The sequence below is a fragment of the Bos javanicus genome, chromosome 11, assembly GCF_032452875.1.
Source record: "Bos javanicus breed banteng chromosome 11, ARS-OSU_banteng_1.0, whole genome shotgun sequence".
In the NCBI taxonomy this organism is placed as follows: Eukaryota; Metazoa; Chordata; class Mammalia; order Artiodactyla; family Bovidae; genus Bos; species Bos javanicus.
The window spans coordinates 105428618-105447144 of record NC_083878.1 but is presented as its reverse complement, the minus strand read 5'-3'; the positions used below and the strand labels follow the sequence as shown (position 1 = coordinate 105447144).

The 18527-nt window shown below is 63.1% G+C and overlaps 1 protein-coding gene across 2 annotated transcripts in view; it reads right to left on the bottom strand.

Moving 5' to 3' along the window:
- OLFM1 (olfactomedin 1) overlaps window positions 1-18078 on the bottom strand; it is a 38320-nt gene extending 20242 nt beyond the window's left edge. The window contains exons 1-2 of one of the 2 annotated variants that reach the window (XM_061434166.1): window positions 17803-18078; window positions 3768-3917 (exon numbers count right to left, since the gene is read on the bottom strand). In XM_061434166.1, coding sequence (XP_061290150.1) covers window positions 3768-3917; window positions 17803-17868 — 216 coding nt within the window. In that variant the 5' untranslated portion in view covers window positions 17869-18078. Of the gene's footprint in view, window positions 1-3767; window positions 3918-5859; window positions 6093-17802 lie in introns of those variants that run through there. The other variant, XM_061434165.1, reaches the window with a different exon arrangement.
- Window positions 18079-18527: the final 449 nt, after the last annotated feature.

The following is an 18527-nucleotide window of genomic DNA, read 5'->3' as shown; positions in this document are numbered from 1 at the left end:
CCTGAATTTGCAGATACCCTCCCTTTTTGGAACAAAATTGTTTTGGGTGTGAGGCTCAGCTTTGCCTGGTCAGTAAAAGAAGAGATGATACTGCAGTCCCCCCACCAAATAAAAGACCAAGAGGCTTCTCAGTAGGAAAAACTGATGCTGCTTAACTTGGTGCTGAAGAATGCCCGGGTTCTATGGTTTGTTACTAGACAGTAATACACATGAATTTGGTTTAAAATTTCAGGTTTATAATATACAGCATGTAGGTGACTATGACTCCCTCTGACCCTTTCTCTTTGGATGCTTCAGGGGAAACTCAAATATATTTGCTCTATTACCTCAGGTCTTCCTGTCCCCCATCTCCCCCTGCTCCAATGGTTTGTTCTGTCTCTTTAGGTAACTGTGGACTTCTGAGAAAATTTGTATTTCCTTTATCCTTCCAGGCCCAGCCCAAATGCCGCCTCCTCCAGGGAGGCTTCCTTGATGTGCCAAGCCAGAAGTGGCCACACACCACTTGGAAACACCGTCGCCTTGCTGGCACCAGGCCTGCACAGCAGCCACCCACGTCCCTGTCTCAACCACCAGGAGGGAGGTGGAAGGGCCTCGTTCACACCTGTTACCCACACAGGGTCTGGCCCCTAAGGCACAGCCATAGTGGGAGGAAGGAACAGAAACGGCAGCTGCAGTCAAGACCCCTTTTCCCCCTCCCTCTCCTGGGTGGACTCCTGAAGCCACAGCAGAACCCACAAGGCTGCTGACTAGACTCTGCTGCACAGAAACGGCTGGGCCCTCGCTGGCTTCAGCCTGGTCTTCTCAGGGGTCCACATGCAGCCCTCCCGGCTGTTCAAATGCCAGAGAAGGATGCTGTTAATGAATTTTTGTGTGTGTTAGTCGGTCAGTCATGTCTGACTCTTTGCGACCCCACGGACTGTAGCCTTCCAGGCTCCTCTGTCCATGGAATTCCCCAGGCAAGAATACTGGAGTGGATTGACATTCCCTTCTCCAGAGGAACTTCCCAACCCAGGGATCGAACCTGGGTCTCCTGCATCACAGGCAGATTCTTTACCATTTGCGCTACAGGGAAGTCCTGTTTTAATGAATTTAAATGGTTTAAAATCAAATTTTAAATTTAGGAAACACATTTTAAAGATGCCAAGCTACTCATCTGCCCTATAGAGCCCCCCCACCCTCCGCCAGTCCTTCCCAGGCTGGGCGAGCGCCTCCCTTTCCCTCCAATCAGAGCAGATAATCAAGCCCCAGATGGCAGTCAGGCCCCTGGGTCTCAGACCTGCAGCCTGGAGGCCCTCCGCCGAGCACAAGCATCCTCCTCCTTGTAGGATGTGCCCCCAGAAGCCAGCTGAGGAGCTCAAGTTCGCACAGCTGCCAACGGCACAGGGCACCCCTTCCCCGCCCTGCCTAAGGTGGCCACAGGTGCTGAGACGGGCAGGGCGGCAGCAACTGAGGGGCAGACACCCCGGGCCTGGAGGGGACCCCGCCCACTAGTGTTAATGGGACGTTTCTTGGTTTCAGGCACTGGGCTATGGATCTCATCTGATCTTTACAAAACCCTGGGAGGCAGGCTCTACTTCAAGTCTCATTACAGAGGAGAGCAAGGCTCAGAGAAGTTAAGTGACTTGGCAACTGTCGCACAGCAGACAGCCAGCAGGCAAGGCCTGGACTGGCTGCAGAGCCCACGCTTTCAAATTCTGGGCCTTGAGCGTCTTCACAGACAACAGAGCCCAAGGCTCTAATGCGGGGGGCGGGGGGCTGCGATCAGGGGACACTGGGGCCAGGCTCCTCTGAGACTGTAGGCCTCAGCAAAGCAGCAGCGAGGCTCCCCTTTTGGAAGCTCCTGGGGTGGGTTTTAACAGGACCCCAGCCCCAGGGAGAGAACAGATGCTCAGAAAGAAAGAGGAGGAGGGTGGGAGGCCCCCCCACACCGAGGATGGCTTCTGCTTCAGAGCACAGTGCCCGCCAGGGTGTAAAATCGGGCTCTAAATTTTTCAGCAGTTGTGCTGGGCGGATGCGGGCAGGAAGGTGCCTCCGAGGCCAGGGTTCCTAGGAGGGCTCGAGGGGCCGCCCGCCAGCCCCCGAGGCCCCTCCGAGCTCCACTCCCTCCTCCACAATCATGAATAATTAAAGGCCCAATTAGGCTCTGGTCTAGTTTGCTGGTAATAAATGTGTGTGAAACCTGTTACACGCATTTTTCTTTAATTCTTTTACAGTGATTTCCTGGCGTGGCTGAAGATGGTGGACCAAAGTGCATGGGGTCCTCGAGGGCCATCCTCCTGCCCTGGGTGGGGCGCCGAGGCCCCTCCCCAGCCCCTTCCAGAGGGCACAGCTCCAGGAAGCCCCCACCCTGCCCTCCTGATTTCCAGAGAGGGCCTGCTTTGCCGGAACCTGTGTGAGGGGCTGCAGATGTGCTGGGCCTGCGCTGAACTGGACAGACTGGGTGGGCTGCCGGGCCTCCAGTCCCCCCAAGGAGGGCCCGCCCCCAGGGCAGGCCCAGCGCCCCCCAGGGCAGGCCCCCGCGCCCCCCAGGGCAGGCCGCCACGCCCCTCCGACGCCCCCCGGGGCAGGCCCCCGTGCCCCTCCTCCACAGCCTGTGCTGCTCGGCTGATGGAGGAGTCACGGCTTTCCTGGGGCATGTGGCGTATGTGTGTATAAGTGAGCACTCGTATGTGATGTGTGTATGACGTATGTATACGTGTGTGTCTGTGCGGTGCATGTGCGTGTGATGTGTGTAAGGTGTGTGTCCTTGTGAGGTGTGCATGTGACCGTGTGTATGTGTGTTTGTGTGTATGTGTGTGGGGTGTGTGTATATGAGTGCGTTTATGAGTGTGTGCATTTCCATGTGGTGTCTATGTGTATTTGTGTGCAGTTGTACACATATGTATGTGTGTGCTGTGTGTGTGTGGTGAGCGAGGAGTCCTGGGGTGCCGCATGCCGTCTCCCTGGGGAGGGTGGAGATGGAGCAGAAGGGCTGCCCTCTGCCCCCGCTCCCAGGAGCTCCCGGGAAACCTGGCGCTCAGGTTCTGAGACCCCAGGCTCCCGTGTGGACTGTCCCGGGAGGCGGGATGGCCGTGATCTGGGGCACCGGCCTCCGTGGGGGGCAGGGGGTGCTGGCTGCGCTCAGACCTGGTGCCCCTGCCCGCCGGCTGCCAACCTTGGGATAGTCAGCCCGCCACCCTGGACCCAGATTCCACACCTTGAAATGGGGTGAAACCCTCAGCAGCTTCACCGGCTCTTGTGAGGCGCAACTGAAAGAGCAGATTAAACCCACACGTGCTGCTCCCCGGGGGGTCACGAAGGTGATGACTTAATCCACTTTTGCAGCAGGAAGGCATCCACAGGAGCGATCACCTCCTGGCCATCACTCAGTCCAACCACCCAGAAGCAGGGAAAAGCCCCCACCGCGGCCCTGCTCCCGGAGGCACGGGAGCACTCCAGGTGTGGCTCGGGGAAAGCTCTGGCCCTCTGGACCCCAGGCTGTGGTCGTGAGCCCGAGACAGTGGTGTGGGAGAGAGGCCCGCACGCCCCCTCGCTCCGCACACGTGGTTCCGGGCAGAGATGCTCCCCCCACTCCAGGCAGCCTGGGGGAGTCTCCTCCGTCCCTCCCTCCCTCCATTTCACCATTCACCAATATTCCCAGTGGGCCATGCGGGGGGAGAGCCAGGCCTCGGAGCTGGGAGGCACTCTGCAGGCTTGCCACGCCTTGCTGCCAGCTTGGGGGCACACACACACAGACACACACAGAGCCATGCGCCCCCAAGACTCACCTTCTCCAGTAGCTGCCTCAGCTGTTTCGTGCGGGCATCCCGTGAACACATGGTCTGCTGGGGGGCGACCACTGTGCAGATACACCTGCCCTCACTGTCCTGGGCAGAGCTGTACACCTGCCAGCTCTCCTCAGGGTTGGTGGGCAGCACCTGGGGGCAGGGGGCGAGGGAGAGGGAGGGAGAGAAAGTGAGACCATGGAACATCGCACCGGGCATGACCATCCACGCCCAGCCCCCAGGAAAGGGCAGAAAAAAAGCAGTCCAAAGACAGCTGCTGACCGCGGGGTGGGGGGCACATGGGGGAGGAACCCAGACGGTCTCCCATCAGGATCCCAGGGCTGGAAGGGAGTCTAATAGGCATGGCTCTTTCAAACATATTTTTTAATTCAAGGGATTTTTAAACTTAGGGGATGGTTAGAGTTTTGGCGTCTGACCCAGCTGACAGGTTCGGTGGAAGGGAGGGGTGAGCAGAGGCTGTGAGCTGGGTGAGGAGCGAGGCAGGGAAGCAAGCGGCTGGTTGAGTCACAGCCGCACATAATTCAGAAATAAGATCTCCTCCCGTAAGGCCAGCAGGGGCGGCTGGTGCAGTCGCGCTCCGCTGCTCCCCGAAGCTGGGGAGGAACAGCCAGGATCCAGCTGCCTGTTAGCCCGGAGCTGGGATGACCCCAGGCCCCGGCCGTGTCCACCGCCTGCCTAGTGAAGGCCCCTGAGGGGACGCTGGGCTTCCACCCAACACAGGCTGCCGCCCACGAGCCATTTGGCAGATGTCGCCAAGTTGCTGGTGACACGCTGTGCAGGGGTCACACCCAGCCTCAGCCCTGAGGTGTGCCCAGCACCCTCACCACACCTGAGCTGCACACGGCTGCTGACACGCAGACATGGCTGGTGTCACCTTGCAGCCCAGCTCAGGTGGTCCCGACCGCCAGGTACCCGGGGTGGACACTACCGTCTGAAAACTCCCCCTGAGCACAGATCTTGCAGCCTGCCGGGTGGCCGCAGGTCACCTCCCTTCTATTTTTAGCGTGGGGATGGGAAGAAGTTGGGTGGACAGAGTCCAGGGTACAAACATTGCATTTCATTCATTTCCAGCCCCAGGGGCACAGGACCCCGGGGCAGGAACGAAGTCATCAGCAAGGAGGCGGCTGCACGCAGTCCTCAGAAGGGCAGGTGAGGTGAACGGGTGCCGGTGGCAGAAGCGGTCACCGGGAGACCCCTTACAGCCCGGCGCCCTTCACAGCCGAGGGATCGAGCGCGAGAGGGGCGCGTGTCCTTCAGCTCTCCTTTCCGGAGGGGGAGCCGGCCTGGGGCGCGCCCCGTCCTCCGCCCGCCCGCTCCCGCCACCGCCTGAGTCTGCCGAGCCCAGGGGCGGCCCGCCGCTCGTCCCCTCCCCCAGGGCACCGAGAAGGGACGAGAAGCGCCTGGGGAGGCAGGGCGGGAGGGGGCGCGGAGGGCGAGGCGCGAGTCCCGCGGCTGCGCACCCCCCACCCCCGGGCCCCGACCGGCCCCTTTGCACCCTCCGCCGAGGGGACCCGGGGACCTCTGCCTGCGCTGGGGAGAAAGGCGCCTCGGGACTCCGAGGGCTGGAGCTCCTAGCCCGCCCGCCCGGCCGCCCGGCCGCCCGGGCCCCACTCCGCCGGTCCAGTCCGGCTTTTGCCAAGTGGGGCGGGCTCAACTCCGAGCCCAGACTGGACCCGGCCGGACGGGGGCCACCGCGTCTCCCACTGACTTGCTGAGTGACCTTGGACAAGTCCTCAAGACCCCTGCCTCAGTTTCCAAACCTTGTCAACAAGGGCATATTAGTTGAGTGTGGACTCCCAGCCTTTCGAGTCCCCGGCAGGTTCCCGGGAGGCCCCCGCGAGGGGACCGGACCGAGGCGGGAAGCGCCACACAAGAAGGGCCCGCGACCGGCGGAGTGGCCGAGGCTGCGGGCGCGGGGAGCAGGGTCGCCACCGCGGCGCGCAGGAGCCGCGCGGGCCCCGCGCGTGCCCTTGCCCCTGCGCCCTGCTCCCCGCGCGGCGCCCGCTCGCCCGGGGCTCGGGAGCGGGAGGGAGCTGGGAGGAGGCCCGGCAGGGCGGGCGGCGGGCGCACTTACGCCGGTGCTGCGATCGAGCGTCCCGCCGCTGGCCGCCGAGAGCTTGGTGGTGTTGAGGCCCACCAGCGAGGGCAGCGTCTGGGACATCCAGTTGGTGATCATGGCCATGGTGCTGAGCACAACCCCGATCTTGAGCAGCGGCACCGACATCGCGCCGGGAACGCCTCCTGCGCCCGCGCCGCGCTGGCGCCGGCTCCGCGCCCCGGGCAGCCTTCAGGCGGCGGGCACCGCGGCGGGCAGGGGCGCCCGGCCGTGTCCCCGCGCCCCCTCCGCCCGCCGCCGCCCGCCCGCCGCCGCCGCCGTCACCCCGCGCGCCCCGGCCATAGCCGCGCCGCTCCGGGCGCCCGGGAGAGTGGCCGCCTCGCCGCTGCCCGCCGTCCGCTGCCGCCCGCCCGCCCGCCGCCGGGAAGGGCCGCCGGCTCCGGCTCCGGCTCCGGCTCTGAGTGCCGCGCGAGCTGCGCGCGGGGGCCGCGGCCAGGAGGCGGGGACACGGCCGGGCGGCGGCCGACGCAATCTGCCCAGGAAATGGGTGGATTTTTCCTCTCCACTCCGGCTCCCCGCCGCCCCCTGGCTGCTGGCAGCGAGGTCTGCAGAGCCCCGTCGACCGCGAGGAAAGACAGACCACCGCCCCGCAAGTCATCAAAATCCGTCCTCAAACACGGCGGCCTCGGCGCACGGGCTGGGCGGGCCTCCGCTTTTCCATCCTCAAGGCCGCCGGCCAGCTAGGCCCGGGCACCGCTCTGAGACCCCACCCGCCGACCCACCCAGCCAGGTCTCTCTTAGCCCGGCTGCTGGGGACCTGCTAGGTGGTGGCTCCAGGCCCCCTCCAGCCCCGCAGCCCCCCGAAGCCCAGCAGAAACCCAGACAGCCGAACTCTTGGCTCCAAACGCAGCTCCTGGTGGGGGTCTCCAGCCCCGGTGCTGGCGGAGAGGGCCAAGGGGAGCAGAGAGGCCCCTCTGGGAGTCCAGGGCAGCTGGCACCCCGCAGGCCTTTGCCGGCAGCCCTGGCACTGCCCAGTGCGGGCTCCCGGGTCAGCCTGTGAGGGGTGTGGGCATGCGGCGGCAGGGCAGGAGCTGGGCGTGGGTTGGGGGCTCAGGCCTCCGAGCGGGGTTGCCTACGCGGCCCCACCCCGGGGTGAGTGTGGTCCAGGTGGTGGGCCAGGGGCGCGTTTCCTCACTGGCTCCTCCTTGGGGTTGTGGGGTGGGGGCAGCTGGTGCCCAGGCAGAGAGGCAGAGGGACACGGCAGGCTGGCACAACTCCCCAGCCCTTGGCAACATCCATGCCAGGACATGTGAAGTCCCCTCTGAAGCACAAGCGTGACTGGGTCATACATCTTAACAGAGCTTTAGAGTTTGCAGGCAGCTTCTGACGGAGAAGAAAGGTGCCCCTCCGGGCCCCCAGCTAAGCCTCCCTGCCGTGTGGGGAGGACAGCGCCCCACACCACTGTCTGCGTGGAAATCGATCTCCCTTCCGGGCAGGCCAGAAGGGCGGACAGGGGCGGGAAGGGGCTGGCTTCCCGGGCCACCGAGGAGGGACACTGCCTTCCCGGGCTCCACTCTCTGCTCCCAGGGACAGAGGACTCTAACAGCCAGGACGGCCCTGGCCTGAGCGCGGGTGCGAGACCCATGAGCCAAAAGGGCGCCTTGGGCTTGTTTTTCTGCTTAAAGCCAGGATCTGAGGCAGCCTTCGGGTGGCAGGCAGAGAATTTCAAGAGTTGGGGAAGGGCGCCATCTCCCAGTGGCGGCGGGTACTGCAGGCTCTGCGGGCGTCCAGGCCGCCAGCGCAGCGGCCAGGTGAGGGGGCGCCGTCCCCCACACCCGCCTCCTTTCTCATTCAGTGAACGTTCAACACCGATTTAGGGCCACGAGCTGTGTCGACCCAAATCATTCACACCCCTCTTCCCGCTGCAGAAGGACACGCACCCCCGCTTTGTTGGGACCCTGCAGATCCCACCCGAGGCTGGTGTCTGCAAAACCCTGACACGAGCTGTCGGGAAGCAGCAGGCTCTTATCACCTCCTGTGTGCATGACCCCGGATCAGAGCCGGGACGCGCGGTGCAGCCGCTGTAACCCCCAGCTCAGAAACACCACCAGCGCGGCGGAGCAGACTCCCAGCACCGTGCAGGAACAAAAACCTCCCAACCGGCCAACCGACCAAGACAGGCAGCTCAGAGGGTTGCTCCGTGTTCAGATTCTGCAGCCAGACACCCTAGGTGTGGGCAGCCTGGGTTCTCTGCCCCTGACTGGTTGTGTGACCTCAGCCAAGGTAATTAGCCCTCCCATAACTCAGTTTCCCCATCTGTAAAGGGCATATTAGCAGGGTGTATGAGGCTTCAGTGAGTCAGCGCAAGAGCAGACGTGGCAGCCAGGAGGGTGCCCACCCTCGTCACGCCCGCTTTGCAGAAGACCCAGCGCTCAGAGGGGACCCTCAGTGGGGCAACTGACACATGGGCGTGGGATGAGCTGGGATTTGACGCCCCCAGACACCCCGCCGCCTCTCCTAAGAGCTGCTTTTAGCTAAAGACCACCCACAAGAGATGCCGTTGGTACAGACACACGAATACGGAGGAAGTGCTGCTGGATGTGGAAACAACTCCCAACACCCAGAGCTGTTCTAGGAAGGTGAGCGCCAAACGTGCAGACATAGAAAATGAAAAAGAAAAAAAAACCCTCTTCTGATCTTGAAGAACTTCTGATCTGATTTTGTGGCAGTAATGTCCCAGGGGATTTACAATGGGTACTCTAAATTAGAAGAGAGCCAGCCTGGCTGGGCTGTTCAGTGGAGGAAATGAAATCCAGGTCATTTGCTCCAATGGAGCCAAGTCCTGCTGGTATTAGACCCCCCCAGGGTTGAGGGGCCAGCCCGCCCCGCTCCCCCGGCCCGGGGCTCTCCCAGATGCACCAGAGGGCAGGCAATTAGGGCCAGCCGGGAGACCCGAAACCCCCTTATCATGTTTCTCCTGAGCCTGCAGTCCTGAAGGGGAGCCTGAGGCGTCCATGGCATCCCCATAAGCATGGCTGACAAGAGTCCTTTAAAAAGCGCTGGGTCACTCACACCTGCTGTCAAATGGGGCCGCACCCTGGAATTCCTACAGCTCCCTGGGAACTCAGCGGACCCCCCGGAGCTCAGAGCACTGAGAGGGACGGGAGGAAAGCTGACTCACACCCACTGGACGCCCTTAAGTCCTGGCCACCATCTCATCACCGGTCAGCTCGCTATACAGAATCGGACAGACGCACTGCTCCCACCTCCCCTCCCAGAGGCTGTGGACGCAGCTGGCTCCCCCGAGGGGACCCTGTACTGCTGCTTGGAGCCGCACCTGTGCTTCTGTAACCGACACCATGTGGCTCTCACCACTGGGAGGGTCAGGGCAGGTCACTCCCTTCTAATCCCCCACCCAGCTCCTCTCCAGTGTCCGGGATCTGTGATTCAGGAGGAGAGACGACCGCTTTTAATGCATTTGGAAAGGGTCACGTGAGAAGCCTCGGCAAGTGTAATTTGATTTAGAAGCTACACAGCACTTCCAAAAGCACACTGAGGCTTGTTGAAGGATGGAGGCATACGGATTAAAGGCTCCGTGGCACTGGCCAACGCCGAGTGTTCTTCCTACACGGCTCTCCTTGGAGCCAGGGCTCACTTACATTTGCAGCCCTGAATAGCCGTCTTTGGACTAAGGAGCGGGTACCGCGCCCCAGACACCCTTACACGAAGCAAGTGACTCACAGAATCCTTACAGTTGCCCTCGGGATGGTGCCAAGGCAGCTCAGCTTTACAGAGGAGGCGTTTGGGGCGTAGAAAGATGACAAGACCTGCCCAAGGTCACATGAGGAGCCCCTCTCCCAGGGTCAGGCTCAAAGACACGGTCCGCCTCCGCCCCTCAGATGTCACGGTGTTTGGGGCCGTCTGAGACCACCAGCTGGGTGGCTGATGAACAGCAGACATTTCCTGCTTACAGTTCTGGAGCCGGATGTCCGAAATCAAAGCGCCACGTGGTCACGGTCCAGTGCGGGCCGCCTCCCCGCGTCCTCACGTGGCGGGAGGGGTGAGGGGCTCTCGAGCTTTGTCAGGAGGGGCCGATCCCATTCAGGAGGGCAGAGCAACTCCTGAAGTCCCCATCTCCTTGTGCCATCACTTCTGGGGGTGAGTATCTCAACATATGCGATTTGGTGGGTGGTGGGGGGCGGGGGACACAGCATTCAGACCGTGGCCCGAGCCACGTGACACCCCTCGAGGTGCAGGAGCACCGTGTCTTCGTGGCCACAGATACCTGCCAAGTGTGCCATTCCACGGGCACGACGCCCCGCTGTTCCTGCCAGAGCCCGGCTGGGCTCCGGGCAGCTAAGCCCGAGGGAGTGCGGGGAGCTCTGCCCGCTCCCCGGCCCCTGCGGGGCCTGCGGGCTGGGTCATCTGTCCTCACGCCAGCCCGTCCCAGCCTTGACCTTGGTGGGCTCCGTGCAAAGGCACCGGCAGATGGGAAACAAGGATCCCTGGGCCTCCCGGCTCTGCAGGTGGGGACCGGCGTTACATAACACTGAATGCGCCCTCCCGCCTCCAAGCCTGTCCTCCTTATAAGGGGCATTCGGCAGGCAGGGTCCGGGTTGCAAACAGAGTCCCCCCAATGGCCGCGGGGTGAGGGAGCGTGTCGGGCAGGCGCCTCTGATCACCTCCCTTCCACGGACAGGAAACAGGCCCATGGGGCTCACGAGGACTTACAGGGCCCGGGGCCAGCCTCCCGTGCTCCAAGGCAGACCCCAGAGGACAGTGTGGAGGCCTTTCTGCTATTTAAGAACATCCGTATTTCCGTCAGCTATTTGCTTGTGGCTGGGGGTGGGGGCGCAGAGAAGGAGGGGGAGAGAGAGAGAGAAGGGGAGGGGAGGCAGGGGACAGCAGGGGCGCGGAGCCTCTCTGCTCTGTCCACCCTGCCTTCCTCCTGCTCTCCTGGGAGCTCTGGGGGCGGCAGGACCTGGCCTTCCGCTGCTGGAGGAGGCCACCCTCCCAGCAGCCGCGAGGGACCACCGTGGGGGACCACCTGGACTGTCCTTCCTCTGCTGCCTGCTCAAGCCCGCGCTCCCGCTCTACCGTCAGGACACACAGCTTTTAGACCCCAAGCGGGGGCCACCTCCGCGAGGGCGAGCAGGGCTGTCAGCTGCCCTGGCTGCCCGCAGAGCCAGCCGCCCCAGGCCCACCCTGGGCTGCCCACAACCTCTGCTCCCGCTCAGGAAAGTCCCACGCTCCTTACAGACCCATCGCCTCAGGCCGTCGGCCCAGACGGGGATGGAAGCCACGGCCCCACCTTGTCTGAGGCCCCCCAGCAGAAGTGGGGCCAGGTCCCGGGAGAGGCCTGTGAGAGACGGGGGGCTCAGAGGGCGCCAGGGTCGGGGCTAGGCTCCGGGGCCGCAGACAACTCCGGGTCCCCCTTCCCAGGCAGGGCCCTGTCACACCTAGCTGAGGGCAGCCTGGCTTCTTCTGAGTAAGTAACTGACCCTGGCGTGAATTAGAGTGATGTCGTTGTGAGGACGTCTAAGAGGCAACTCTGGGGTCCGCCTGGGAACGCAGGAAACACCCCAGGATGTAACACTCGCTCGGAGCAGAGGACTCCCTGCAGGTGAATTCCAGAGGCTTCCGCGCACGGCCTCTCCCGGGAGCACACGCCCCGCTCTGCACCCCTCACCAGCGTCTCAGCCCAACCACAGCCCCTGCCTGTGGAGCCTGGACTTGGCTTCAGAAACCGTAGCCCCTCTGCTGACGGGTGGAGTTGGCCTGAGAAATCCCTCGAGCTGATTACAGGGGGACTCAGCCAGTGCCCTCTCCCCAGGGGCCACGCGCCACTGGCTCCGGCTGTGCAGAGTCGCCTGGCAAGGTTCAGGGGCTGCCCAGGGCGGGGCGGGGCGGGGCGCACGCCCACCCATCACCAAGCAGAAGTGTTCACAACCCTTTCTCAGGGTCCCACTGTGCTGTCAGATTTATAACCGGCTCACGGAGGGAAGAGTAAAGTTGTCTATAATATTTATGGACACACCTCTGTTCTTTCTTTGACCTTCAGTCCCTCAAAGCATCATGTGAAGCCAGTAGGGGTGACCTTCTCTCCAGAGCCCCCGTGAGGGCTGGGTGCGCCTGGGGACACCGGGGCTGGGGGGTTTAAGCTTCCGGAGGGTGTGCTCACTATGCTGCGTGGACTGAACACCCTAGACGAGCATCTCCAAGGTGAGCGTGCCCCCGAGACAGAGCCTGGGGCTTCGGCACCTTCCCTCCTCTGCCCTGGACTCCTTGGTGGAGATGCTTCTTACTCACCCCCTCTTACTGACGGTCTGCTTTTAAATGCCGTGGCCTGAACGTCAGGAACACGCAGGCCAAGCCCCCACTGCTGAGACCTGGGCAAGGAGACGGGGAGCCCACGTCTTCTAAACGTCTCCATTGCACACTGCCAGCTGGCGTTTGTCCTGGGGTTTAACTGGGTGCAGGAGAAGGGAGGACCTGTAGGCAAGGAGGAGCCCCCTTCCTGCGGCTGTGCTGTGAAAGTGAAAAGTGAAGGTCGCTCAGTCGCATCTGACTCTGCAATCCCATGGACCACACAGTCCATGGAATTCTCCAGGCCAGAATACTGGAGTGGGTAGCTTTTCCCTTCTCAAGGGGATCTTCCCAACCGAGGGATCGAACCCAGGTCTCCCGCATTGCAGGCGGATTCTTCACCAGCTGAGCCCTCAGGGAAGTGTTGTCTTCCCCCCAAATTACAAATCACACCAAATGTAACAAACAGTGTGACCGGGTGTCGGGGCCGGTTCGGAGGTTCAGAGGGGACACACACTAAGAAGGGCCGTATCCTGTTTCTTACTCCCTGGAGCTCAGTCCCTGCGCAGACGCTCACAGAGTCAGGCAGTGCACGGCTCCCTGCGTGAAGCCTCCCTTTAGGCGGGAGAGAGCTGAGGTGATGACCAGTGCTCCCTCGAAGGCGCCCTCCCCTCCCGGGATGAAGGGCTTGCCGGCTCTCTCCAGCTCAGGGGCGGGAAGCAGCTGACCCCCGCGGGCCCTGGTTCACAAAGCTCCAGGTTCAGAGCGGGCTGAGCGCTGGGCCACACAGTTAGAGACCCGGCTTTCAAACCCTCTCCAAAGGCCACGGAAGCTGGCCTGACAGTGCCCCTCCTTGCTGGTTCTCAGCGATGCCATTTCCCTGCTCTTGTGTTTCTCTCTCTGTCGTAACAAGAACATGAACTCGGGTGTCCGGCAGACTTGGGCCGCATCCAGGGTCTGTCACCTACGCGCTGGGCCACTGGGCAGGTGACTCACCGCCCGCGACCCGCCCCTCGGCCTCCTCATCTGGAGACTGCGGACAGTAGCCCAGGGCGCTGAGGCTTAGGCCCCGCGGTGGGGAGGGGCCGGCGCTCAGCGACACGCAGGGACATTAACCCTCACAATTGGTTCCCCCCTAGTGCCTTCAGCTCCCGGCCAAGTTTCTGACATGTAATCATCTGAAAAAATGAAGACGGTGCATCTCTCTGGTGCAGTTTCTATTCCCTTATCTGAGCCGCCCTGGGAGGGACCTCAGGCTGCTGCCCTGGGGGTGAAGCATCTGCGGGGCGCCCCCAGAGCCGAGAACAGCTTCTGTCCCCACTGCCCCGCCCTCAGCGGCCTGCATCTAATTCGGTTTAGCCAGTAATTAGTTTTGTATGACTTTACACCCAGTGTTAATACTGATTACAGGGCCCGATAACTCTGGTGATAAATACAACCCAAGGCAGAACATCACCTTTCTTTCCACTGGGGAAGGCTGGAGTCGGTGGGACGAGGGACACACTGCTTTCAGAGAGGAAGCAGCTGCCTCACGACGGGGATTTACAGCCCCGCCCCCGGGTGTCACAGAGGGTGTCCCAGGGCCTTTCTGCCCAGAGAGGAGGGCATCTCCTGGGCAGCCTCTGGGCAGCCCCCGAGGCAGTTGCCAAGCTCGCTGCAGAGACGGAGTCAACTGCATGCATCCTGAGCCCAGCCGTCCTGAACCCCCTACCCCCTGGACCACTAACCCCAGCACAAGTGGACCAAAGAGCTGGGGAGTGAGGGCCTGGGGCAGGTGGACAGGACGTCAGTGGGATTGCTGAGCCCCGGCTCTGACTCAAGCAGGTGACAGAAATCATGCTTCTGTCTGAACCGACTGCTTTATTCTTGTTCGGTTTTTTCAGGGCGGTGGGTTGGGGTCTTCAGTCTGGCTGGATATGAGGAGGCGAGAACAGGTTTGAAGAGAGAGGGCCCTCAGTGGTCAGCTCCACGTCGGCCCCGCTGAGACGCCTGCCTGCTGGCTCACAGGACCCATCCATCCCCCACCCCGCCCCGGGGACCACTCACGCCTCTTTTTGGATGCTGAGACCTGCACGCAGCTCCCCGGGCTCCGGACAAGCGTCACCAGTCACTCTGTAAAGCCTGGGGGCCACCGAGAGCCCGGGGACGGCTGGCACTCCGAGGTGCCCGTGCGCCTTTCACAGCTGGAACCCCCACCCCAAGGGGTCAGGGCCTGTCATTCCGAAAGGCCACGCCCGGCCTGGGGACTAATGAAAAGGGATCCACTTCACCCCAGAGATAAAGCTAATCCTTCAACGCTCCTTTGCTGAGCGCCGAGGCTCTGGGCCCGTCTGCGTGCTGTGGCCTCTGTGTGCAGCGCCCCTCGCCCACCTGTGCCTCCCCATCTCCCTGCCCGGGCTCAGCAGGTGCAAATGGTATCCCTTCTCCAAAGCACGCTCAGCTCCCTCCACTCCGACCCCAGCGTCCTCGGGCCTCTCGAACAAGCCGGCTTGGCAGTGTCTCAGTCCCCCCACTAAGCACCGTGGCCCGTGTGCCAGACGGCCAGGCCTGGACTCAGCATCGCCCGCCCAGGCGTGCCGGTGTCAAGCCTGACCAGCTGGTATCAGAGAGCTGCACAAGCAGGAAAGGAGGACAGGACCGGAGAGGGGTTAGCAAGGGAGGCATCTTCGAGCCTCACCAGGCTTCATGCTCTTCTTTTAAAAGGGTGGACGTTCAGGCTGAAGCTCAGAGCCCTTCTCAAGATCACCAGAGAGTGGCTGGTGGGGCTGGGAGGGGAGGGGCAGCTCGGCCCAGGGTCACTGTCAAGAGCTGCCCTCCTCTTCTGGGCCATGTCACACGGGGGGGCCACGTGCTTCTTGCAAGGGAAGGTGAGCTGGGCTGGGGTGGGCAGGGTGCCTCCGCCAAGATGCAGATCCAGTTCTGCATTCTGCTGGGAAGCTCTGGTGGTGCTTCTCAAGGAGCTGCAAACGCCAGCCTCGTCCTAAAAACTACAGCACGAGACCCAGTCAAGCGTCTTTCCGTCTGGGGACAGAGTTCATCTGGGCCCACGAGCCTGGCGCGTAGTAGGCCATCGATCACTAGCTGGCGTTCGACTGAGTGGCTCATCGTAAGCGCGCTGTTGGGAGAACAGATGGCCCGGCCATGTGCGCTCCACCCGCCCCCGCCCGTCTGCCTGAATCCTTCAAGCAGCGTCCGTGAAGTGCAGGTGACACCCACGTGGTTCCGACTTGTTCCCATTCGGACAGGCCCTAATCCATAAACACAGCGGCCCTGGAACCTCGTGTCCACATTCTTCGAAAGGCCCCTGAGACGGAGGGTGCGGCCATGGGGGCAGCTTACTTGAAGCGGGAGAGGAAGAGGGCGGGGGGAGACGGAGCCCACCCAGGCGGGTCACCACTGCCCTGCCCTCCTTGTCCCGAAGCCCAGAGGTGATCACCCATCACACGTGCAGGGACCATCGTTCCTGACGCCAGGCAGTGTGGCTTCCCAGAGTCGGATCCCTTTGGGATCAAGAAGCAAGGGTCTTGGGTAGGGGTGTCTCCGAGGAGCTCTCAGACTCACAGCAGCCGTGTACCACACCTACCCCCAAACCCAGTCCCTGCCTTAGAGGTCTGACGAAGGAGAGAGGCGCCTGGCCTGACCCCAAAGAAGCCCACCTGGGTGGGACCAGGGCAGCCGGGGTCTCTGGAGCGGGTGGCCAAGCCAGCCACCGTCTGACAGCTTCACAGACGTGGACCAGTTAGAGTGATCTCTGCCAGCTGGGCCTCGGCTCTAAAATCCCATTACCATTAGGGATACTAGGCTTCTGACGGAAGATTCTCACAGCACAGACTCAGAGGCAGCCCGGAGGGTAGGGCCCTGCCCGTCTCGGCTGTGCTGAGGGAGGCATTCCCTTGAGGGATCCTACAGCTCTGCTTCGCAAACAGGAAGCTTCCAAAGAAAACAACATCATTTCCCTTCCTGGCCTGGAGGCCTCAGGGAGCTGACCAGGGTCCTGAAGGGATGGTGTGGCTGCAGGAGTGTGTGCAGGGGCTGGCCACACTCGGATGTCCATTACTGACAGCGTGGACGGGTGAGGGCTCTCGCCACCCAGACAAAGCTTCCAACCCAAGCTAGACCAAAAGTTTCTTCCAAGAACAGGGGATCTTTAAAAAGACTGATAAGTGAACCTTCGGAGGAGGGCTGGGAATGGAGACTCAGGGAGCCTGGAGGTGAGGAGGCCAGTAGGGCTTGAAGGGCCCGAGGGTGGTCACTTCCAGGGCACCCAGACCAGCCGTCTCCTCCCCGAGATGTCTAAATTAGGCACATGCTTCCTGGCTCCTTTCTGCCGTGTGTGCTCGTGTGTGTGGAGTGGGAGCGTGTGTGAGCGTGGGCACGTGCACTCATACAGTGTCCACCCACAGAGCCCGAGTCTGCCCCTCGGCCAGGCCATCCCTGCAGCCAAGAAAACTCACCCGGAGACCGGGTGGACCCTCTCCAGGGGGCACGGCTGATTGCCTGCGGGGCACCAGCAGGGTCTCCCGTGGCTGGGGCTGGGGCTGGGGCCGCATGCACTTCCCACAGAGCCAGGGAGCCGGCAAGCGCTTCCCGGCGAAAACAAGGGCCGCTTATTCCAGAGCCTTCTCTCCTGTGATCCACCTCTCACCCTCTCTTCTCTCTTTTGTTTCCTCTTTTATTCTGGGAGGGAGGGAGGTGCAGAGGCAGGAGGGAAGAGAGGAGGGTTGGGGGCAGCTGGCGCCTGGGGCCAAGCTCCTGGCAGCACCCCCCCAACCTCCCAGACTCGCAGCTGCAAAGGGCATCTCCCGGCTCAGACCGTGGCACAGTGGCACGGTGGAAAGGGCATTTTAATGTCACTCTAAGCGGCCTGGCTCCTGAAGCTGGCAGCCTTTTGCCAACACCCCGGTGCCAAAGTGACACCCAGCCCGGCACCCCAGACCCGCCAGCTGCCAAAGTGACACCCTGCCCGGCGCCCCAGACCCGCCAGCTCTCAGATGCATTTGAAAATGGAGAATGCCAGCCAGAGACAGGCTCTCTATTCATACATTGTTCAGGGATGGTCAGTCCACTTAAAATGCCCAGCGGTCCTCACACACGCTTGCCACTCACTTCATGCCGCGCATGTGGCCACAACCTCCCCCACTCAAACCTCCACATGGAGCCCACAATGCACCCCAGCCTCAGACACGGCGGCTTGCCCTCCCTGGTCTGGTCTCCCCGGCACCATGCCCACCGCCAGCTCAGGAGCCCCAAGGGCAGCAACTGTAGCCAGAGGCAGGGATGCAGGGGCGGGAGTGGGGTCACATCCACCTCCGAGCTCGCCGAGCTCAGACCACCTGCTCGGTCTTCCTCCCGGATGACAATAGCTGCCAAACGGCCCCCTCCACTGCCCTTTGAACTTCTCAGCAGGGAGTGGGCAGCCAGGGTGCCCAGGAGGAAGGGGTCAGGGCCGAGGGTCCTGGGGGACACAGCAGCAGTCTGGGGCCAGCCTGCACCCCTTCCTGCACGCCGGGTGCAGCTGGTCCCCTCCCCAATCCCGCGGCCGCGCCCGGGCCAGGGGGGCGCCGGGCTGTGCGGAGCGGCTCCCCGACTTTGCCGGGCCCCGGGCCGGGCGGGCGCCTCGCACGCAGGGAGGAAAATGGCGTTGGATGCACGTACTTGGGTGAGTTCGGTGCCCATCAGGACGAGGAACAGGAGGCTGAGGAGCTTCCGGGCCGGTTGCATGTCTCGAGGCCGCCTCCGACGTCCTGGCGTGCGGGGAGCCCTGGGTGCTCGGCGGCCGGCGGCTGCGTGGACGCGGACGCGTTCCCGGTCTGCGGGCTCCGCGGCGGCGCCCGGCCGTGTCCCCGCGCCTTCAGCACCCGGAGCAGGCGGCGCGCGGGGTCTGCTGCGCGGAGCCTCCGCTCTGCATCTCCGGCGCGTCGAGCGGCTCCGCGGTCGCCGGGCGGGGCGGGCCGCCCCTCCGCCCCTCCTCGGCCCCTCCTCCTGACGGCCCCGCGCCCGCAGAGCTCGGGCGCGCGGCTGGGCGGCCCGGGTGCCAAAAGTTTGCGGGGAAGGGGCGGGGGCGGGGAGGCGCAGGGGGACCCGCGCGCCACGCTCACGCGCGGGGGTGGGGAGGGCGGCGGCGGGGAAGCCGGGACAGGATGTGACATCAAGCAGGCGGGAGAAATTTAACTGGAAGGGAAAACTCCACCCTGGCTGGCCCAGCGGCGTGGCTCTAGGCCCCTGGCCTCTGGGATCCGGGCCCCCCTGGACTCAAAGAGTGGACGCAGAGCAGGAAGGGGCGCAGGCCGAGGATGGAAAGGCTGGCCATCTCCCGGAGGTGTCCTTGGAGGCCACTCCTCGGTGGGATAAACTGAGGCTCTGAGCCGGGAGGGGTAATG